At 48.8% G+C, this 24242-nt stretch overlaps 1 protein-coding gene across 1 annotated transcript in view; it reads right to left on the reverse strand.

Annotated features, from left to right (window-relative positions):
- The window catches only part of LOC149341785 (uncharacterized), a 58119-nt gene extending 34142 nt beyond the window's left edge, over positions 1-23977 (reverse strand). Inside the window, exon 1 of the mRNA XM_089543971.1 lies at positions 23712-23977. Within this exon, the coding sequence (XP_089400097.1) occupies positions 23712-23811 (100 nt within the window). The 5' untranslated portion in view covers positions 23812-23977. The remainder of the gene's footprint in view (positions 1-23711) is intronic.
- Between the last annotated feature and the right edge of the window lie 265 nt (positions 23978-24242).

Here is a 24242-nt window from a genome sequence, read left to right on the forward strand (position 1 = left end):
GATTTGCCGTCCAATGTGCATACGTGGGCGCGGAATCCGACCATAGTGGGAGCAAGACAGCGATTGGTATGCAGGTGCCATTCGAGGCGGGTAAGGGCCATCTTCTCCATCAGCTTCCCTAGGCAAGAAGTCATGGATATAGGTCGGAGGTTAGTGATGAGCGCAGAGGATTTTCCTGGTTTCGGAATCATAATTACGTGTGCCTCTTTCCATGCAGCGGGAATTTTCCCGGAGCGCCAAACAGTATTAATAATCTGAATAAGTTCGTCTAGTTTTGAATCGGGGAGATTACGGAGTATACCATAGGTAATTTTATCTGGGCCGGGTGCTGTGTTTCGCTTAAGGGAGCGTAGAGCAGCCTGAAGTTCGGCGAATGTAAAGTCGGAATTCATTCCTTGTTCGTCTGCTTCTTCTTCGGTGTAAGGGTATGACGGGGAGCTGGCAGGAGAAGTAGAGGATGGGTAAAATTGATTTCGGATTTGCTCAACCAGCTCTTCTTGTGAGACGGAGAGGGCCAACTGTAGCTTTTGAAGTGTGTTACGAGGTTTACCCTGTCCAAGTAGGGTGCGCATAATGTGCCAGACTTTTGGAGTGTGGAGTCTCTCGACCATGTCATCACAGAGCTGAAGCCAGTTGTTCGTGGCTAGTTGGTCAGCGTATTCTTGGGCTGCTTGCGTTAGTTCAGCAACTTTTCTTTTCAATGCGTGGCTAGATCTACAGTTGCGCCAAGCTTTTATGGCCCGGCGACGTTGTTTCCATAGCCCAAGTAGGTGTGTGTCAATGTATGGATAGTCGGGAGATCGGTGGATATGTTTGGTGTGTTGGGAGACGGTCTCCATAATGGCGCTACACCATTTTTCGGGGTCCTCGAGTGAGACTGATAAGGAGTCGAGGGCCGGCCGAGCCTTTGGCCAGTCTACAAGCATAGTGGGAGGTAGATGTATTCCGGGTGGTCTGGAGGGTCGCTGGGACGTGAGCGTTATCTGAAGAATACAGTGATCACTCCCCATCGTGTCACCCGTATTACTCCAAGAAGCGCGGAGATCGCTGCGAATCCATGCGAGGTCGGGGTTTGTGTCGGATTGTGCTCCACATCCTAGACGTGTAGGCATGAACGTGTCATTCAGGAGGGTGAGGTGATGAATACTAGCGAAGCGGTCGAGTTTTCGTCCGGAGGCTGAAGTACGGTCGTATCCCCATGCAGGGTGTGGGCAGTTGAAGTCACCAAGAAGGACGAAAGTAGTAGGGACATTAGAGGCAGGAAGGGCCGTATGCAAAGGTGGGATGCTGGTTTTGGAGTCGGAGGGAGTCCAGTAGCAGTTTAAAATCGTGATACGGTGACCCTGATAGGTGGAGTGTGTCAGGACATGCTCTTTCGTCCCGGAGTTGAGGTGGGATGTATCTTCCTGAATGGTGGGTATCGTGCGCCGTATGTATGTAACCGTCAAAATCGGCGGAGGAGGGGGCGTTTGATGTCCTTTTCTCTTCATGACTATACTTGGCTGAGTAAAATGGTCGTAACCTGGCAGAGAAAAGGCACCGTGCGTTTCCTGCAGTGCGATGACGTCTGGGTTAACGCCAGTAATCCGCATGTGTTGCAAGAGGGCATTTTTCTTGCGACGAAAACCGCGGCAGTTCCACTGCCAAATAATTAGAGGATTTTGGGGTGGGGATGTGTGTCGCATGATATCACTCATCATGCCGGTCTTCCTCCATTGTGTCGAGGTTAGGCACTAGAGCGGCGCTTGCGCGCTTTCGAGGGGGAGCATTGGAGTCTGCGTCGGGAGAGGGTGGGGCAGAGGACGCGAGGGAGAGGAGATGGTGCTCTAGTTGCTCGACGCGAGCCGTTAGTTGTAAGGCCAATAGGACGGGAGCAAGGGATTGCTGTATGAGAGCAATAGCGTTGTCGGTAGGGAGGGGTGAAAGTGGAGTAGGTGTGGAGGGACGTGAGTAAAACCGGTTTTGGAAGGACGGGGGAGGGGGTGCGATGGATGTGGGAGATGGACCGCTCACCTGGTGACTTGGTGGAGTCTGTGACTGCATCACGGAAGCTTGCGGTTTAGTAGAGGAGGTGGAGGTGCTGGTTGCCGCACCAGAAGTGGTGGACGGTGGCCGCTTGGCAGAGGGCTTGGTTCGAGATTGACTTCTTTGCGCGGTCTCGTGCCCCGGGCTGTTGCTGCTGCTGCTGCAGGAGAGCTGAAGGACCTCGTAGCGGTTCGAGGTAGGCAGGGGCGGCCAGTTGGTCGCGTCGGCTTTAGGGGGTGGAGGGGCGGCGCGGGCGCGATGGCGTCGTTGGGCGCGGTGCCACTTTAGGACTGCAGCGTCAGCGTCTTTCCTTGCGGGGCATTCAGGATGAGACGGTGTGTGGTCGCCCTTGCAGTTCCAGCAGTGTGGTTCACATTCGTGTGGGGTAGTCGTTGGGTCTTGGTCAGGAGGAAACGGTTGGCTGCAAATCGAGCACCGAACAAGGCTAGGCTTGTTAGGACAGACGTCGGCACGGTGTCCTATGGCGTGACAATGCGTGCATTGTTTGCTGTGCGGCTTTTGCGGGTAGACGCGGTACACTCCGCTGTAGAAGACGGCGTAGCGTGGTAGACGGGGCCCTTCGACGGTGAGCAGAAGTGTGTTGGTACGTCCGAGACGGCGGACGCTTAGGAGTCGGGTGCCGTCAACACGAAGGTTAGCGGCAAAGTCGTCTTCGGTAAAGTCCATGGTGATGCCGTGTATAACACCACGGGCGTTAAGGGGGTCGTTAGCTACGTACGAGGTGACTTCGTACTGTGTGTTGTTCAGTGAAACTTGCTTGAGTTGGAGCAGCTTGTCAGCAGCGGCTGGGCGGTGGGTATCGATGGCCAGGATGTTTTGCGAGGTGCGGAGTTTGATGTAGGTATTGTCACGTTCAGTATTGGTTAGGCGGGCGGAATCCATGACGGACCGACAGAGCACAGGGAATAAAGTGTTGCCGAGGTTGAGGTGGTTCGCAAATTTCATGACGATCGTGGCTGCGGTGGCTTGCCGGGGCGCCGCGGGAGCACAGTGCTTGTGATTCAGCGCCTGGGCTGCTGACTGGCTAGGCGAGCTCCCCGCCGTTCCGGCTGCGAGCATGCTGGCGAGCGCGGGGGGCGTTGCCCCGGCGGTGCAGATGTAAGCTTGGCTTAGCGCGCCCGGCGTGGGCGGCCAGCCAGATGCTGATGTGCCAAAAAACGGCGCAGAACGCTTGGAATTTTGATTACCAGGCGTACAGGCGATGAAGTAGCGCTCCTGTAGACCGGTTGGTGGCGATCCGAGGTCAGGAACCTGGACGTAGACGTGATTTTGCTGGAGCTCGGTGTGCGCACAGCCGATCACGGTGGCGCTGGTGGCGCCCTCCTATATTTAAACAAACACTGCGCAAATTTTCCTTTGGCTGCATAAACTTTTTTTTTTTATGTTATAGGTACACGCAGCAAGACTTTTGTTCAGTTATTTGGCGAGGTCATTATGTTTGCACAAAACTGTTCACTGCGTATTCTTGTTTCCAATATCCGATAATTTGTGTAGTCTTGTGACACACACGAAAATAAGGAAGGTTCGCTATCACTTTCATTGTGGGACTCGTCAGACACCGCTGTAAATCGGTACGCTCCAGTTCATTTGCAAAAATCATTGCTTTCTTGGCGTCAAACATGCCATTTCCTGAGCGCACTGTAGTTTGAACCGCTTTGGCAAACACTGCGTTCATTTTATTTGGCTGTGTGGACCGAAGATAGCTGACTGTCGTCACCAGGTGGCTTTCACGTCAGAAATACGTTTATAGAAAATGCCTGACCTGAAAGCGGGAAGGTACACAGCATCGATTTTTTTTCCCGTGCTCTTTTCCTACTCAGTGTGTAAGTTGGTAGTTGGTATTGTTCGAGCAATCAAATAGAAAAAAAAAGATTGGCGAAGTCAAAACCATACCACTCCAGTACTTTGTCACTAGAAATGGTGGAAGCTTTTCAGCAGCGTACGGAACTCATTCGAAATCTGTACTGCGCACTTAAGCGTGGCTTGCACTCAGAGTTGGTGCTTCCAGCATTACGCGGAATAAAAGCTCCCATTTATTGGCGAAAACAATGCGGTTTTCTTATCGAGTTTTCAGTAAAAGCAGTCTGCGTGCGCTTTCGGTGGAACTCCCGTAACGAATGGCGCGTAGGTCGGCAGGCAGCGGAGCCAAACCTCCACACCAAGCTTCTTGGGCGGCGGTCGCAGAAAAGCTGCTGCGTCAGTGCCCCATTAGTATCTGCCTACGTCGGCACTGCGGGCCTTTTTCTTCCTCTCGCTCACTCTCAGCTCTGTCTTTTCTGTTTTCAGTTTCTGCTGAGGAGCGAGCCGTTATTTTTTACCCCTGAAATGTAGAAATGATGGGCGATAAGTCAGAATGAATGAATGAAGTTCGAGTGCTCCACTCGACGTTCCCCTTTGTTTTTGAATCTTTCTTGCGTGAGATACGGCTCACACCATTATGCGCCTTTGTGACGTTCTTGGCCTTTGTGACATCTCGCGACTGTTTTTTTAATTCTTTCAAATTTGATCCGTTTGTTGGCTACTGAGTGAACTGGTGTTTTTCCTTTCCTCGCTCTCTCATGCGCCTTCTCTTCAAATATTGAATTTTTTCACCATTTCGCATACTTACGGCCCGCTTCTAGTGGCGTTTGGACACTTCTACTTTTGTTCTTCTATCAGCTGCGTTATTTCTAAAGGTATAGGGCTTGCTTCGACGAGCTTTTTGAAGCTTTACATGCTATCTCGCTTCGGCACTTAACTCAGTATGGCGTCCTCTACGACGGCTCGCCAGGTCTTCTCAGGGGGACCTAATCTCCCGCTTCGTTCCGCTTCGAACTCCCTTTCGCTCCTTGCCAATTCACTTCTCGTCTATTCTCGTTACGTGATGATATCTTTTCAGACTTGCTTCTTCATTTTTAACCGCGGTACCTTAGACTTCGGCCGTTGCTCTGAAGAGCTCATTCTGAAGTCTGCGTTCCCTTGTCACTCTAGTATACTGCTGTAATAATAAGAGTTCCTCTAGGCACGACTGGTCCACTGAGTAGGCGAAAGTGAAGAAGACACTCTTTTGTGTGGGCGAACATTTACTTGAACCAGTGCAGCGTATTTCGGATATGGACATAAGAAGCAGCATGATATCCTATATGTCCAATACCCGCACGCATTTTGGTCGTGTCGTTAATGCGCTGCCTATGCTATCAAGCCAACATTTTCAGTTAATTCGAGGCGTTCCTGCCCGTCTCTGTGGCGGGCGATATGAAATTCAGATGCTGGCAAAATGGACCAGTAATGGCTTCAAGGTGAACAGGAGAAAGGCGGGCCACTAGACAAGAGCATCATAGCCCCGAGCTTGATCGCACTATCGTGAGCACGTTCGCGAGTCCTGCAGCCCCTGTGTTCTCTACGCGGACTCTTTCGCAATGCCGCATCTCCTCGCAACTCTAGCTCGGGCTCAAGGTAAAAAAGGAGCACCGCGCGGTACTTCAGTGCTCCCCGATTAGGATCTTCCCCTATTCAATCCTCAAGGGGAATTCGGCTCCCGGGGAAAAAAAAAAGAAAGAAAGCGTCGGTTTCGGGAACGACTCCGCAGACGGCATTCCTCAGATCGAAAGCGCAATGACTTTACTTTCGCGTATTTCTTCTCTCTCTCTCTTCCTTCCAGTGCCAGGCATTCACTTTGTCCTGAAACTCGCCGAACGGCTTCCATCCGGTAGCAAATGGCTCGCATTGCTGTCTGAGCCCTCGTATCACTTGGTTCTTTTTACCTGTGGCAGTTACTGCCTGACTTAGAATGCGTACGTATACGGCGCCGCCTTTCCCGTAGATGGAGCCGGGAGCGAACTCATTGCGAGGGCAGCCTGCTCACCTCCCACTCGCCAGCGCTGCAACTGGTGGGCTCGCACCTATGAGAAAACTCGCCGACCCCGCTCTGGTGGAACGAGGCGGAAAGTCCGGAAGGCGCGTGGCAGAGCTGATCGAGGTATTCTTGGAAAGTGGTGACCGGGGACCGACCGCGGGGGCAACGCGTGGAGGCGGCGCTGTCAAATCGGAGGCTCTCGCGCCTCAGAAGCAGCCACCAGAAGCGGCGATAATGAGCTAGACCCCAGAGAACCTTCCTCGCTTTACGTGTCACTGTAAGAGCCACGATTTGTCTTTCACTTCGTCGTGTCCTTGTCACCCTCTCCCTCTCTCTATTTCCGACCAAATTCGCGATTGCCCTTTTCTAGTCGGAAGCGGTGGGCGCTCTGCACGGTTAAGTGTCACTGCCATCCTGTTCTTTCTTCTTGATTTGTGGGTTCGCATTTCTTCGCGTTGAACCGAAGAATTTTGCCAATTTAAACGGCTCTTATTCTCAGCTTTATTTATTTATTTATATTTATTTATAGATACTGCGATCTTGTACAGATCATAGCAGGGTGGGACAAAACAAAATACAAGCATATAAACACACACAAATTCACAACATTTACAGGCACTTTTCAAACAGAAGTAAAGAATTTTGATTAACAGTCTCGCTATTAAGTTTATTCCAATCAGTAATTGTCCTCGGAAAAAAAGAATATTTAAAGCAGTTATTTCGCGCGTTCAAAGGGGTGATTGTTAGTGCATGCCTTTGTCTCGTGTTATAACCTGAGGAGTAAGAAAGATAATTAGAGGTATCAACTTTATAATGTCCTTTTATAAGGTGGAAAAAAAACTTTAGTCGACAAACACGATTGCGCTCAGTGACGGGGGGTAACCCACTTCGCCTCACGAGCTCACTTACAGATGCACGGCCATATGAGTTAAAAACAAATCTAACCACTTTATGCTGTATTCGCTCTAATTTCTGAATGTTTGTTAACGTGAAAGGGTCCCAAATGATTACGGCATATTCTAGTAATGGACGCATGAGAGCTTCATCACAGCCCTGATCGCTTCGTAGCAAATGTGGTGAAAAACGAACTGAGGACCGAGAAATCAAGCGCGATAACGAGTGTCGTTGAGCTTCTGCGCTTCATGTTTAGCTTTTTATGTTTAGCTGCATTAGTCTGCTACTCATAGCTACGAACAACACGGGACTCAAAAACTGTCACCAGACGCGCCCTGTGTGTGTGTGTAGTGTTTGCGCCCAGTGTTGTTCGTACCCATGAGTAGCGCACTAATTAAGCTAAACATGAAAAACCAACTAGGCCCATTGGCAGCTTTACTTGACTGACTTTAGACAACCAGCTGACAGCTGTTGCAGCTAAAGATTCCCCCTCCCCTTTGACTCGAGACTCGTGGTCATCGTCCGCGTGAAAGTACGTCGTCATATAACAGGGTCGTCATGCGACTGATTAGTTACACCTGTTTAACTATTATTGTTGCGGTTAAAAAACTGGCATCTGTACCCTCGAGCACATTTTATTGTCACAATCTTTCTTCCGCGTCCCCTTTACACATACAACTGACGCTACAATGTTATCGCATTATGAGGACATTCCAGTTTTTTTTCTTGCTTTCACTGTATAGTATGCTATGCTGTTAGTGTAGTGAAAACGTATTAGTGCGCTCCTAGAAAGCTAGCACAGCAGCAGTAGAAGGCTTTTTAGTGAACGTTAATGCTGTTGTGAAAATAAACAGCCCGCTTGCGCATTTATAGTTACTTCGCTGTACCTATAGCAAGTATTCACGAAGGTGAATACCTGCTATTCCCAGCGAGAACGTTTTGCAGTTTTGATTGTATAGCAACGTAACGTTGCTTCGGATGGACAATACCTGGGCCGGCTTGCACGAAACAAATAAGACCGGCTTATTTGTTTCGTGCAAGCCGGCCCTGGAATCTAGGCCATTTCGCGGGAGAGCGATGAGCAGGATTCCGCTGGATTCAGTAGTAACACGCCACTTTCAGCAGATAGAGATGGGAAGTTAGGCTAACTGAGTGAACAGACACGTCTAATTACTCGCCTTTCTAAAAACGACACTTCGGCCATCGACACCATCGGCACGGCTCTCGGGGTCGCCTGCTTGTCAAGCAATTGCATCCTTTCAGAGATCTCGCTATCGGTGAATTCAACGCGCAGCAGCAGTCCTGCACGTCGCAGGCCACACCGGCGCATCCGAATTCGTATACGGGTGGACATTTTCACAAAGTGCAACCTTTTCAGCGCTCCCGCTGTTTCCTGTCTCGCGCAGTGCACTGCATATTCACTCAGTCACACGGTTTTACAGGTCGGACAGAAATAATCTGCGATGAGACGCAGAATACGCCCACATTTCACAGATCGCCAGCAAGTTAAATGCTGCGGCTGGCTGCGGCACTGCGCTTTCGACCACCAACATGGCGAATGCCGCGCCAGCCGCTAACGACCCTCGCGGATGACGTCACGCCAATACCTCCCATATTGACACATGAAAGATGTCTGCGCAATTCTGTAGTAAGGCAAAAGCCTTGCCTCATCGTTGTCGACAGTAGGTTGTCAGCAGAAGGTTGACACCAGAGGTGTCACGCTTTTTCTAGTAAGACCAGAAAAAAAAAAAACCTTTGAGCACGATCGGATTCGAACCACCATCTTTCCGTTCCGCAGCCAAGCGTGCTAATGGCTACGCTACTTCCTGCCAACGCATATGTAGTTCTCCTTGTCTAGGACGCTGGAGAGTGTTTGCAGAAAGGCGTCGAATCAGACGGATGCCTCCCAAACGCCCTCCACTGTCTCCAGCATTTAAGATTCACAAACAATTGTGTACTTAATTAACATCTTAACCACAGATCAATGACACAAGCAGCAACACTGCGCTTAAGGCTTTCGACTCACGGCACTTTAGGTCAACAAAGTGCCCCCCTGTTTTTTTTTTTTTTTTTGCATTGCTGTTTTTCAAAGTACCTCTACGGTAGGTTTTTGCGAGAATGTATTGCAGTCGGCATGCAGGAAGCTTGAAGCACTTATTCTCTTCTTCCCTTGCCCTTCTCTTCCGCGGCTCTTCTTCTCAACGTTTATTGCATCCCACTGTAGCCGTATTTTCCTGTCACCTCGCGTGGTCGATAAGCTGTAGAGGTATCGTCGTCTCTTACGATGATCAGCTTTTGTGACCGCAATAACCGAAGCGAGTACAATGGTATTGCGCCCTTGCACATTGGTTGATTTGCCAGCTATATACTTAAGAAAAATGCAGTGTATATCCGCTACCATTCCGAGCATAACTCGAGTTTTCTTCGCGACAAAGACAAGCGAGATGCAAGTAGGCAGCGCGAAAAGTTATGGAGGTTTATAAAAGTGTAGTCACTGAAAAGGGCTTGCAGTTCATGAAGAAAACAGCAGCAACAGCAGCAGCAAAATACAAAAAAGTAACAAAAAAAGCGTGTTCGTGGCACAATTTCTTCTTCGTTTTTTTTTATATAAAAATTCTCGAAGAAAACTTTGAATACTTAAAAAAAAGAGAACGAAACCTAATAAAACCTGCATGGCGAGGAACGTCCACGCATCGAGAGTTATTGGCCGGATGCGTACACACGCGTGGCGGCGTTGGTTGCTGCAATTCGCGGTGGCAGCCTTCGTGGAGCGCGGAAATTGACGGTCGGATGGCTGCGCCCGCGGGGTGCGTGTGGTGCAGAGGACGCGTATCGCGGAGGCCATTAGACGCGCAGAAGCCATACGTGTATTACAGCAGCCGGACGTGTGTGCAGCAAGAAAGTGGCGCCCGAAATTTGCGGCCGCTATAGCCTCTAAGATATGCTCTTGCACGGAACCACTGAGGGATCTCGGTCCGGTGCTCGCGCCAAGACTCTCGATGCCCCGCCTCTTACAGATCGACCTCTTCGAACAGGGTCAGTGATGGTGTGCGCCATTGCAGATGCAGTCGCGGATGGTTTAAGGCTCCACCGTCATCGGCAAGTCTCAGACGATGCATAGGAACCGATCCCAAAACATGGACCCAGAAAAATGGCACAAAAAAGGAGGTAAGACAAAAATAAAATGAAAAAGATATCATTGTGGCGTTTCTGATTTCACCCCTTTTTTATTTAAGCAAGAATGATGGGAACGTTGGCTGAGAAATCTCGCCTGCTTTGCTAACGTTGCATGTTTTTTTTTTCAGGCCTACGAAAGCAAATTGCGGACATCAAGCTTCTGGTTTGGGTGCACATGGGGGTACTTAGATGTTTGCGCATCCTGGTGTATGTACAGGCAAGAACTGCATGGGTGTGTACATTGCGTGACGCAGGCAGTGGGCTGTGGATTCTCAGGACAAAGATATTTCTTCGCTCTTGCAGGAGTGGATAAGCGGTGCGTAAAGAGTGAAAAACTAAATATTTAAAAGCGGGAAACTTGAACAGAAAACGAAGTGCGAGTGGCTCCCAATAGTAATTGCTCCGCTTATTTGTCTAGGAATATGAAACGGAAAATGCTGCGGCTAGTTCGGTCTGATGCCTCTTCGTTCGCAATTTCTGTCAACTTTTTTTTTTTTTCATTCTTCATGTCAGCTGTAATTCTTGCGCGCATTTTTTTTTTTTTTTGTTGTTGCTCTCCTCTTCACAGTTTGTACACTACCAAGTGAAGCTGTGTACAGAAAGCACAGAGTACGCATATTAACTCAAAAACTTTCATCTTCAACAACGACAGCTCTATTCTCGTGGTATTAAAACAGGTAAGCGGATATGCACCCATATGGATGGAATCATTCGAGCTCTCATCCTATGAATTTCACTCGCCCAAGGCACACTCACACTGCTTGCTAGCTGACGCCCCTGTGTCCCAATACCACTGAGAAAAAGCCGCTTTCGTCGAATGCGTCGACTTCAAAGCCCAAATTCGCCGCAGGGCAAGCCCTGACACGACTGACGCTGAAGTCGTGGCGAGAAATCTCCATTTTATGAATAAGTGATATATATGTAAGCTCGTGGCAGTGCGAGACTGCCAAGGCACTGAAGCAGTTTGGGATTCGAAACAGTCGCCGGCTCCGGGGAGTTTTCACGCAAGGACCGTGCTTCACTGCGCTTCATTCTGTGTATAGAGATGACGCAGATTTTTTTCTTCTTTTTAAGCTGAACGCCCACATGGCGATCGCTAAGCTGTAAAGGCAACATCTCACGAGCTGTCGGCTTGGCTAGATCGCAATGCTGCAGCAGCTACGTTTGGCTGTTGCGCTGTCAACGAGATGTTTCTGGGCGCAGAAAATGAAAGGACTTGAGCGCTGTTGCTCAGAGCACGTGCATCCAGGCGTGCTGATGGCAACGACTGCGCGATACTTTGATTTGCCCCTTCTGTCGCATTGAGCAACGTTAGATAGAGAGCAGGGAGAACGGAATCCTCGACAACGTGCGCTGGCTTCAACAAGAGACGGATCTGTCCGCTGATCAACGTGTCAACTAGAGAACTTGTCGCAACACTGGAAAAAAGACGAATACAAGTCTTCTTCTCGAAACGTAGATCTCTAACGTTGCTCTAGAGGAGGTCAACAAAAAGACGACTACTCAGAGAGCTGGTATAACTTTTTCAATAGACGCCGCAGTGATGTTACTCGGCTGTGGTGGCCGACAGAAGAAAGAAGGCACAACATTGAAAGACGTCTAGCAGCCTTTGTTCAAACCTCTGCGCCGTATAGCTATCAGCAGTGCTCACGAGGTCATTATGTTTCCGTTAGTTAAAGAAAAGTGAGACTTTTTTTTTTGCGAAAAAGAGAAGATGGTATGACGAAGTATATTTTGTAGATATGAAAAAACTCAAGCAACAAGGTGCACGCGAAGAAATTCCCACTGAATGAAATGGAACGACAGAAGTACGAGGCAGCGTGGCTGAATGAGCAGCGGAAGATATTTCTGCAAAAGCGAGCTGGAAAATATGAGGTGGCAAATAATGTGGAGAAGGCTATCCAGAATACTACCGAACGACTTACGACGTAAGACACATCTAATGCTGTACTGCAATTTCACGTTATGGACGCCCATAAGCGGAAAGCGACGCTGCACTGATGCAGCCGTGCGCTGAGCCGCCCTTCCAAAAACCCCACTTAGAGGGTCGAGGCCGATTCTCATCATCGTCGTCTACGACATCATCATCAACTTCGGTTGCGCCTGCTTTAGGACAAATTTCTTTTCCTCTTTCCACCGATTTCTAAGACGTCCTGCCCTCCGCCAGCCGCGGCCACACTATTTGAACAGATCTACTCTTCTCAACTCCCCACCTGTCTCTCGAGAGCTCATTTTTTTTTCACTTGCCAAGCCCACACTATCAACCTAAGCGACCGCCAGCTATCCGTCCTCAGCCGACAATAATCCCTGCTCAGCCGTTTCAACTCTGAGAGCGCCGCTGTAACTTTATAGTTACCGATACCACCGAGGCTAATACCGCTCTAGATTTTTTATAGCCCATGCCTTTTTTTGTCGTCTAGGCTCTAGAATCTCACTATTTTCGATCTAAAATAGTAACGTACGTAATTTGGAAGTGTTGAAGCGCTTTGTCTTCACGCCAGAGGTAAAGAGTTCACAAAAACCTGCCTTGCGTAAGTGATTGCCTGGGCGACTGTCACCTTTGAAGTCATCTGTCGTGATAGGAAGCAGAGAATCATCGACTGCCATGGTCGGCCAGCAATCGCACTCGCCAGGCAATTCCGACGCACCAGCTAGTAACAGACAGTGCTATAGCGCGAGACATGATGATTATATGGTACGTTTTGCTTAAAGCTTTTGATTAAAGCTTTTCAAGACGATTACTCCAATCGTACTTTGGAATGAGACATCAAAGCGTGGCCTATACATGCGCTCAGACGAAGGACTACTTGAATCAATTCCAGTCCTCCGAACGTTCCTAACACTATCGAAAGCTCCATAAATAGAAAGGCAAAGAAAAGCGACCCACTCGATGTATGAAGCGAACGACATGCGTATTAAAAGCGCTCACTTCGGGAGAAGAGCGCAATATTCTCTGCTTAGTGCCCCATGAGCAATGCGATGTCCACTCAAGTGATTGCTGAGGTGCCGAGAAAAAACAAGGAAGGTTTGTCAACTCAACGGAATGTCAGGGTGATTATAACAGATTCCAAATCGGCTATCCGCAACTACAACGCAGGCAGGGTATCTGTCGAAGCAGTCAAAATTCTGACTGCCGGCCCGACACCGGCAGAACTAATTAACCTTGTTTGGACTCCGGCCCACGAGGGCCTCCGGGGAAACGAGACAGCGCACGCATTGACCCGAGGACTCACACACCGGGACCCCAATGCGGTCTCGTCGAGCAGAGAGCCCCTTCAGACGAGCGAGGAGCTGAACACGTACCAAGATATTCTTAGCCATTACAGATTAGGAAGACAGACATTACCTGGAGCATGCAAGGGCCTCAGCAAAAAGGAAGAGGTCATATGGAGAAAGTTACAGGCGGGAGTTTTTCCGAACCCACTCGCACTAAGCAGATGGCATCCGGCGATCCAAGACCCCAGATGTAAACAGTGTAATGAAATAGCAGACATGATCCACATGGTGTGGACATGCCCTAGCCACAACGAAGCAGACAGGAATATAGAGTCCTGGGAGGCTTTAATGGCCAGCCAGAAAGAAGAAGAACAAAAAGAAGTCATCCGTCTGGCCCTGGACACCGCTGAATCCCAAGGGATCCCAGCCTGCTGAAAGGGGAGGAAGATGACGGCGGTCAAGACTCGTCTTTTTCGCCCTCTGATTCCTTGACGGGTGCAAATAAAGTTATTTCATCATCATCAACGACAACGAGCCGAGCTTTACGCCAGAATCTAAGCAGCAAAGCCCAGTGGGGCGGCGCGGTAGCTGGAAAGGCCAGTGAATTCAAACGGCCATTATCGTGTCACCAGAAAGAGCCTACCGTATGGGCGAAAGTCGCACTCGCAACCTCGAAACTCGTATAGCGTAACATCCGGGCTGCCTCTGGTATGAGCAACAGCATCAAGCAAACCGAGTGAACAGTAAGCCAGCTAGAGTGGAAGCTGCAACGCCTCCGGCGGGTGGTTGACAGAGGAGATATCGGCGAAAATTACACTCCCTGTCTTTCACCACGGCACGAACCCATCGGGCGCAGATACGCACGCGCCTTCCCCGAGCCGTGGCCAGCGGTGCGTGCCGCGCTATATCACGCGTGGCCGTGGAGTGTGCCCGGCGTCTGGACCGCTGCTGCTGCTGCTGATGGTGCTGCTGCTTCTAGTGCTGCTGCCTTTCTGGTTGCGTCGAGGCACGGAGCCCGGTCCACTGCTGCTCACGACAATAAGTGTCTTCTCGGTTGGCGTAGGTTGCTTGCTCGATGCGGGGGCACCGATTGCCTCCTTCTCGACGCTAGGAAGCCTTGTGATGGCAGCTGCTGCCTGATTTACTCTCTTGCTCGGATGCAGAGACGGATGGGGCGCGGAGAGGCGGCAGATTCCATGTCGCGATGTCTACTGCAGTGAATTGCGCTATACTGTAAGGAACAAATTTATCTATAATATTTATCGCACGACAGCAGACGCGATGAGGATTATGCTGCCGAAGAAAAAGCGATGGAACCGCTGAAAACAGAAAAGTAATTAGAAGAATAAATTACTCCGACGCTCATGGCTGTGTACCGGCTAATGCGGCCATAAAATGCCGGAGACTTTTTCTTTCTTTCTTTCTTTCTTTCTTTCTTTCTTTCTTTCTTTCTTTCTTTCTTTCTTTCTTTCTTTCTTCCTTTCTTTCTTTCTTTCTTTCTTTCTTCCTCTTCTTTCTTTCTTTCTTTCTTTCTTTATTTCTTCCTTTCTTTCTTTCCTTCTTTCTTTCCTTCTTTCTTTCTTCCTTCCTTTCTTTCTTTCTTTCTTTCCTTCTTCCTTTCTTTCTTCCTTTCTTTCTTTCTTGTGACTTACCATAATAACATGATGGTTGTGAGGTCACTTCAGGAAAAAATTTCACGAACTACTCCTCGAGTCGTTGATGCATTAAAGAAATCACACCCTCATGGAATCATAGTTGCGATTACTCATACGCAGACTGACAGTGTGTGTCTGTACTATCGGCTGCACTACTGCTCTAACTTAGTTTCTTTCCTCCTCACCCCACAACAGTGCCCGTAAGGGCATTGCAGAGGCCTGAATAAGTAAACGAACGAACAAAAAGGGGTCGCGAAGCGTTGGGCCGACGACCCAACGGCACCCCTTTTACGAGCTGCGTTCGACCTGGCGTCATCCATATCTAGAAACATGATCTGACGTGCTGCTCAGCACATCGGCTCGCACCGCTGAAAGAATACGAGCGGCCTGTTCCACTTGCGCGAGGGGATCACGGCCGATTCGTCGGGCTTTTCCAAGGCGCCTCTCAGGAACCAGGATAATTTGGGGTCTCTTCAGACGGCCTAGCACGCACGTTGTTATAGTTAAAGCCAATTAGCGGGCGCTTCTGTCCTGTTTCGAGTCCCGCGAGCCTACTGCCTTCTTGTGTACTGTAGGCGTATAGCAATCGCTGCGTACTATCAGGGGGCGCTTGTAACTGTAACGAGCACCTCGAGCCGTGGCCGCCTATCACCGTGACTGACTTAATGAGCCATCATTATGCAACCCAGTTTTCCCAATCTGACGTCCAAACCCTCACCACTCCACGAAGGAAAGAGGGGGGAGGCGAGGTGTGCTCAGCGTCACGGAAACCTGGTTCCCGTCCCAACTTGACCCGGCCGATTACTAGGGGTGCAGAGTTCAGCCGCTAAAGTTAGCTCGCACAATAACCCTTTGTATCCATTTTGCGCTTACGGTGAGAAAAAAAAAAAGTGATACACACTGTGCCGCCGCGAGCAGAACACGAGGTACGGGAAAGCGGCGCGCGTTTGGTTGCGGCTTCGCTGTTTAGTTTCTGCCCACGCGGGCGCCAAGCAGTTATTCAGCCTTCGCACCGCGCTGCATGCGAGCTCTCGGTTGGTTGCTCGTGGGCGTGCCCACCGGCCGCGCTCGGCAGTGCAACGCGCCACACGCAGTCCAGCCGATGAGTTGAGCCGATGCAAATTGGTCGCCCCTGCTATGCCCTGCTCCGTTTTCATCGCATCCTCCTCATCCTCATCATCATTAGAGGAGGTGGCAGTTACTATGCGGAGCAGGAACGAACCGCTGGAGGTCGCTACGCAGTTTTCAACGGTTGCGGTCCGCTGCTTCCCTCCTCTGCCAAGCCAACCTCCGAAAGGCCACGGGCACGCACAAACACGGCGCGCTTAGTGTGCGGCCGCGGGCATGTGCGTTGTGAAGATAATTTCTCAAATGGGCTGCTCGCGCCTACTGCCCCAGTTTTAATGGGTTGCAGCGTACGGTGTTCGCCGGCTTCGAAATTTGTGGACTGTGATGCGTAATTTCGTGGTCGCTACTTTATTACAGTTTATTTCCGCTTTACTTTTCTTCTTGCAATTTAACAAAATGATTTCTTTTGTTACTCCAATTCAAGGAGAGAGGAACAAAATATGCAAGATTTGTACGCATGACACAGAAGCGTAAGGCTCGGAACAAAACGCGAATGTCGAAAAGAAAGCTTGGGGGAAGGTTTTTGATCAGAAAGCAGCTCTGGCTTAAAAACGCCAGGTAAACTGCGAGCCAATCGCGACGGCCGCCGGAAGGACCGTCCAATCACGTAAAGCCATAGAAGAAAGCGGTGCAGGTCAACGACGGAATACGAGAATGTAAGAGTTTATAATCAGAGTCGCGCCCACCTCCAACGAAGCCTACGCATGACAGCAACTTCATCATTTATAATTGCATGTTGCGTGTTTAATGACAAGCTTTAAAGAAGTATAAATGTGGAGCGTAGAGCACTAACCAGCGCCTCGGAACGTTTCTTGGTTCCTGTGTTGCATGCTTGCGACACGTTGTCTCGACTGACATTTACAAAACCAAATTTTAAAGGTCTTGAACTAGCTCACAGAATCACTTTGTTTTCTTTTTCCGCTCACTTGCATGTTATCTCACTGCCTTTTAGGCGCGCAGTGTCGTTCGCTGCTTCGGGAACATTTACCGACAGGCTCGAAACTTAAAGCATCTCCTTGCTACGCGCAGCGGAGCATAGAAAGAAGGCGAACGTAGCAGTACTATAAAATCATGATTTCGACGGGTCAGGCCGGAACATACACAGCAATTTCGACAGAGCAGCGCCTGATATCATCGACTCGACTCCGGAAGCAGAAATCGTAAGTTAAACGTGCCTCTAGACGTTAGTTTTTATAGGCACAACGGGGATCACGAATGCAGACGTCAAAGTTCGCGCATCCCGTGCTGCCAGCAGCTTCCAAAACTAAGTTCGCAAACAAAAAAGCTGACGCCTCAGAGTACGTGAAATGTACTTCATGCTTCGGGACGCTGAAACGATGCACGATTTGGATATTTTTCTTCAAAACATTGGCTCTGCCGTTGGGCGTGGATCGGGCAGCGCCTATAAACCCTCACTTGAGTGCAGTGATGCCTCGAACAACTAACTTCAAGTTCTCATCGCTCCAAAAGCGCAGACTACATGAATAATCTGCTTAAATCCCTGGTAGTAATTCTTTATTCGTTGTCATGTGCGGATTATATACGCATCTCGTTAAAAAGAACATCACAATGAATATATGACCGACGCGGCGCCTAAATCGAGAGATTCATTCATGAAAGAAAGACCGTCACAAGTATAGATCAGGCTTTTTCACGTCTGATTGCGTTGTTCTTATTTATTTCAGTATTTCACGGCATTATAGACGTAAATATGTTCCGCGTTAAGAAGTGTAATTTGTCTTGTGAATAAGAGCGCGGAAAATGGGCGCATAGCAGCACAAAACAGCTGAACTTATACGGCTATGTAGGCTCTTGATGTGGCTATAGAACCAGCTCCACGAGGGGGCTCGTCTTTTTGGGGTAATTAATGAGCGTGGCGTGCGAACACACGACAGAAGTGGATGTTATCTGTCTTCTCCAAGAGACGTGCTTGCTTATTTTTTTTTTTAAGAAACGATGTTACCTTAATGTTTCTGTCTTCAGCGTTCGATGGTGTAGATTGTTTACCAAGAAAAACTAGGAGCTCGCGTACTTCTCAGCGTGGACCTAAACTATATAAAGCACATGATTTCGGAAAATCTCACCCCTTTCTCTTCCCGAGTCGCATTCGTCGCGATGCCATATCTGCACGGATGTAATTGCTGAATGAAACATCAGCACGTTTTTGACGAATATTTCTTTCAGTACCTGTCCTCCCGCTGTCAATATCGCCAGCATGTCAGCTTTCTTTATACATATATAAAGTTCCAAGTCTTCCGTAATTCAACTTTAGTTTACTTCTTGCTATGCGGCAAAAAGCGCAGGATTAATAAAAATTTAACACACGGAATTTTTTTCTTTAGGCTTACGGCGCGCGTGCATGGTTGCATTTATCAAGCTTTCGAAACTAACCGCGGTAACCAGCATTCAGTTTTTTTTTTTCGAGAAACTTAACGGCCATTCTTAAATGGGATTACTTCGTAAAATTTTTCCACGTCTCTGAGCTACGCTGTGATGCGCTGCACAGCGGCTCTTAAGACTAGCACCGATCATCTGGGGCTCTTCTCAACACACGAGGGTTTCTGCATTCCGCCGAGATAAATATTCGCCGCCACAGCCAGTTATCGAACCCGTTATTGAGCACGGAGCGTTGAAGCAGTGCGCATCCGTACTGAAACAAACAGGTACGGATTCAAAAGGGGTCTCGTCCTAGTCTGAAAAGGAAGACGTCGCAGAACTTCTATTGTATCGCGTATTAGTATTTTTTGCCCAAATCAGATATCCAAATCCTTCTTTATCTTTAATTTGATAAGGCGAAGTAATAAACCTCAAATGGACGCCGCGTTCAAGCGCAGTCGGAAGGCCGATAAGTCTGGAATGCCTTTACGGCGGATTAGGTTTTTGGCCGGTTAGAAGACGCTCGCACTTGTTTCCTCGGCTGGTCGAGCTCTTCGCTGCTTCAAGCCGAGCGGCAGACTAATGCATCGATAATCATATGCGAGGTTTGAACGGAGTCCTATCGCTATTCGTTCGTTCAAAAATTCGAATGCATTGTGTCGGGGAAATTTTGTCCTATGTTTAAGCGCACGTAATTTGGTGTCACTGACAGAGATAAGACATATAAGTGTAGTAAGATACGGCTGAATGTGTGTAGAATGTCCCTTTCGGAACCTTGATATACCCTTTCTCTTCAGGCTGTGTAACCATCGGCTCCCTGAACTTTCAAATGCGAATACTTGCAAGATTTACTCGGGCGATGACAGAAGAGAGGTGAATGAACTTCAAGACAACTTCCATGAAATTATTCTCCCTTGCTCGATGTTACACTGTGTACCATTCGTGAGCCCAAAGAAGGCCGATTTAATGAATTTACCGAAGGCCCGGGAAAGAGTTGAACGTATGCGGGGAATCAACTCGAAATGAGCCGCCTCTGTTGTGCTGAAGGCATGTAAATGACGTATAACTTAATATGACAGCTTGCAGAGCACCGGAATCTGCCTCGCTATCGCCGCTGTACCTTGGGTTCCGTAGTGAGCGACGGCACAGATTTGCGAAGAAAAGCGAACCATAATGCTTAATTTCGCGCATAAGTCCTACGCGCTTACACTAGCGTGAAAACTTGTTTCAAAAAGAATAAGATGGCCTTCTGAGTACGTCTGAAGAGCAACAGAATAAGACCGGGAGCGACTTTACTAGACAGAGAAGTTAAATTTGAGCGAAATGTAAACAGAACACAAATTAGCTTAAGCCTTCGAAATCTAAAAAAAAAAAAAAATGGAGACAGTAGGACTACGGCGCTTCGCGTCGTGCCATCAAACGTACGCTAGTTCAATGTGGCGATAAAATTTTCGTAGGCAAGTTTACGCCAAGAGTAGTTTTCTCTCGGGAGTGGCGGGTCTCGAACAAAAGAAGAGTTCGGTTAGTCGCAGTTTGGTGAACGGTTACCAGCGCACGAAAAGCGCAACTAAAAATACCAATAACTTCACGGGTAACTGAAGCATACCCAGAAATCCTGGACGGGCGTATTTTTAACGCGAAATTGTTTTCAGCGCAATTTTTTCGCATACCGGAAGGTTTAACTATAACAAACAATATATCAGCAGCTATCCCCACAGCAGTCTTGCATTATTTTGCTATTAACGTTTCTGCGATTGTCAAAAACGGTTCCCATTGGTTTTTTATAAGATGAGAGTGATGGACAAACTTTGAAAGAAAGGTTTCGCTACGCAACGAAAGAAGGTATCATTACCTTCAATATGTCCATACCACCACCTTACAATTTTCCACATTTGCCTCACAATTAGTATTTATGTCTAAGAAGCCTGGACTTGCTTCACTCAGCGCAAGAAAACTGAAGCGCAAGGAACTCATTGCACAAAAATGCCAGTTTTATCAGTGTTTTCATTGGTGCTAGCTGACTCATTGTTCAGGGCGAATTATTTTCTAGCAGCCACCAGGACCCACCAACATTGCAAACTTAAAGCCAAATAAAGTTTTTCACTCACTCATGTGCACAACACCAGGGATAGCGAAAATAAGTAGACCAAATGAGCGCAGACTCACAACTGATTATTCGAAAAGAATGCGACTACATCTATAAGTTTTTTTTATTTTTCGTGTGCATAAAAATATTATTAGCGGTTTTTGAGCAAAGGAAATGACAGCTTGGTGGACACCTCAACCGTGCCCTGAGGGATGGGAGGAAGGAGGGAGTGAAAGAGAGAAAGAGGTGCCGTAGTGGAGGTCTCCGGAATAATATCGATCACCTGGGGATCTTTGACGTGCACTGACAATGCAGTGCACACGGGCTTGTTTTGCGTTCCGTCTCCATTGAAACGCTGCCGCCGCGGTCAGCTTCGAACCCGGTTAGACATCTATACACGTGTTGACAGGAAAATTTCTGTATAAGACACTCTGACGTGTCGCTGAAATATTAATCACCGCTCATTCGGATAAACAATGCTTTCAGGAGGAAGCACATCACGACTCCTGCCCAAGATTTTGATACCTGTCAGTTTTGGTTTTCACTGAACAAAATACTACATCTGTTCTCGTGTGGCTAGGAAAGGTTCTTTATATTCGAGGCTTTCGAATGACCAAGAAAACAAGACATCTATACACGTGTTGGTAGGATCTGCCGACGCATCTCATGAAATGTGATCGTAAATAAAAATTGGCAGGTGTCAAGATTTTGGGCAGACGTCATGATGTTGTGGCACATGAGGTAACATTATTTATTCGAAAGCTAGTTAATGATGCATCGTTGACACGTCAGTGCGTTTCGAACATAAAGAAGGTCTCTTCGTGGCAAGACATGTATAGATGTCTTGTTTTTTCAACCAAATGACAGACTTGAAGAAAATGTATTCTCCACGAACAGTTGTGAGTTAGCTCTGGTCCCGTCTCAATGTTTGTGTAGTCCCGCGTGTTGCACTAGAAAATAATCCATCCTGATTCCAGATTTAAATCGATTCGCATGCGCCAAATCTTTCGTTCGCTTGCTTACCGAGAACACTGAGCCCTGAGAATATATCTGATCCCTTTGTTTTTACGCCTGTTTTCTCTCTTTCCACGCTTTATTTTTTTTATAGCACTCAGGTGGCTCAGCAAGCCGGGAATATTTTTCACTGAAAAAGTGGAATACAGGCGTATATGGGCATTCCGTCCGTTGGCTTCATATGGAGATGATAGCGTATCCTTGTAAAAACAAGTGAATCAAAATTTTGAGATAGCTCGCTGCGCGCGCTGAGTGGGAAAAGAAAAAAAGTGGTTCGGCTCATGCATTTCGCGGTTGCCCTGCGCAGTCTGAACTGAATTTCGCGAAGATTTAATAACGCCTAGCTCTGTTTCCTGTGCCGTACTTGTTCTCTCATTGCGGATTTTTTTTTTTTATTATCCGGCGCTCAAAATACTTCAGCCGTTCATGAATGTTCCAAGCGTGGCACCGTAACCCAGCGACCAAATTCAAAAAGGCTTTCGTACTGAGCAGAGTGCTTCTCGGTACGGCCGGCACAGTGGGTTCGGCCAACCGAGAGCGTCAACACGAAGACCTTTTTGCGCCTGGCACCCGTTCTGCTGTCCCTTTAATCCTAGAACTGAGGGGTTCAATAAGATGAAAAACGCCCTGCTGGACCGCATACTCGAAGGGCGAGCTTGAAATCCGGCACGGTGGCGATACATGAATGCCGAATTCGTCTCTGCGAGGCACACTCCTACCCGCCGCGATGGCTCAGTGGTAAGGCGCCCGTCTACCGAGCCGCAGTACCCGGGTTCGAACCCGACCGCGGCGGCAGCGTTTCGATGGAGGCGAAACGCAAGAGGCGCCCGTGTGCTGTGCGATGTCAGTGCATGTTAAAGATACCCAGGTGGTAGAAATTATTCCGGAGACCTCCACTACGGCACCTCTTTCTCTCTTTCTTCTTTCAATCCCACCTTTGTCCCTTCCCTTACGGCGCGGTTCAGGTGTCCGCCGAGATACGTGAGACAGATACTGCGCCATTTCTTTTCCTCAAAAACCAATTTACCAATTTATTTAGGCACACTCCCCCGTCTTCGTGCAGGGACATTTGAAACAACGCTCGGGCGCAGTCGCGGAGTGTAGCCTCGGGTGTTAGAACACGAACAAAAATAACATGGCCCGTCCACTCGCTCCCCAACCCCTCTCGTACAGGGAGAACTTCTTTCTTCTCCACATCCACCGAAAATGGTGGCTGGTTACGCTTTCGAAGTCCATAATTTTGCGGTGGAGCCAGATGCTGTGTCTCAAAAGCGGCTTAAAATCGAGTAACTTGACATGAGCGGCTAGTACTCCTCCTAACAGCATGTTGGCAAGTGGCGGTTACGCCTCCTGCTAACCAATAATCATAGCGATCATTTAATAAAAAAGAACTGTCCTGACGCGGCTTGTGTTATCAGGCAACAAAAACCGGTAAGCCTGATAAGTACTAGGTAATAAGACTACCATGTCCTCATGAATGGCTGAACAACAAAAACCAACGATTACAATTAGCACGCACTATGTAGGCTCCTCGAACGCCTGATATAGGTTCTATTCTAGTCGCAATAAATTATGATAAGGGCTGAGTGGTGGAGCAGTGCACCTTTTTGAAAAACAAAGGTGAAAAAAAAGAGGCCCCTAGTGAAATGAGAGTTATTGACCATAAGCTAACAGAAAAGTAGGCGGACAACCCCGAAGAAAGATTTCGCTCAAGATGTGCAACTGGCTTAATGATTTTGTAGGAAGAGGCTCACCTGTAAACAACCTTCTACTTCCTTTTTTATCGTGATAACGAGTCACAGGCCTTGGAAGTCGTGAGCGCTCACTGCCGATAACGCGCGTGTAATACTGTGTGCACATGTCCAACACTTCTGGAGAGGACCTTGGGGATAGATTCCGGAAACAGTCGAAGGTTACGTAGCCACTGACACAGAACACTCAAGGAGTGCTACGGATCATTGGGAAGTTGTATGAAGGAAGTAAGGGGGTAGGGAAGGGAGGGGGTTCTGGTTCGGTATGTGGGTTTTAACAATCCGAAGCTGCACATGGGCTACGTGAGAGTCCGTAATAGAGGGCTCCGGAGAGATAAACACCCTCCATACGTAAATAACGGGGAAAGCCAACTACCGGGAACACATCGGCTGAGCTTTCAGTGAAATGTCGCGTAATAGCTCCTCCCAGAGTCAGGCCCCACACGCCTCGGCACGAACCTACATCGCAGTCTTTAGAAAGTCCGGCGTTAAGGACAGACGGGAAGAACGGAAGTGGGGTTTCTCAAGCTCACCGTGAGAGTCTGACGCCTCGTCGCCGCTAAGCGCTGCCGACGTCACCAACTGCAGGGTGCAAAGGAGGAGGACCGCAGCCAGCACGACGAGTTCCCGCATGCTTCTTCTGATAAGGCCGCTTACGACGCCGATCGCTACGGATGCCGCTGTGGCGGAGCTGCTGTTGCCGCTGATGCTGGCGATCTACGGAACCCTTCGACCACGGCCGCCACACCACGCTGTGCCCCGTCCTGACTCGGGCGAGCTTTGAAAAAGGGCGCGCTCCTCCTCGACCGCTCCTCCTCGTCCGCTCGCCAAGGGGGCGTGGCTAACATCTACACGTAACGGATCACGTGACCAACGTCCGCCAATCGGCCGAGCGCGGAGGGCGTGAGATAAGCCCTTTCTCTTTCCTACTTCTCCCCATCCCTGTTCGTTTTCTTCGATGTCATCTTTTCCGACACGCGCTTTATCTTCCTTCTTTCGTTCGCGCCGCTTTGTTGCAGGTCGATCTCTCGCCGTCTCCGTGCGTGCTACCTGTCGAGCCGAAG

The sequence above is a fragment of the Amblyomma mixtum genome, chromosome 5, assembly GCF_055824585.1.
Source record: "Amblyomma mixtum isolate Tamu chromosome 5, ASM5582458v1, whole genome shotgun sequence".
Lineage (NCBI taxonomy): Eukaryota > Metazoa > Arthropoda > Arachnida > Ixodida > Ixodidae > Amblyomma > Amblyomma mixtum.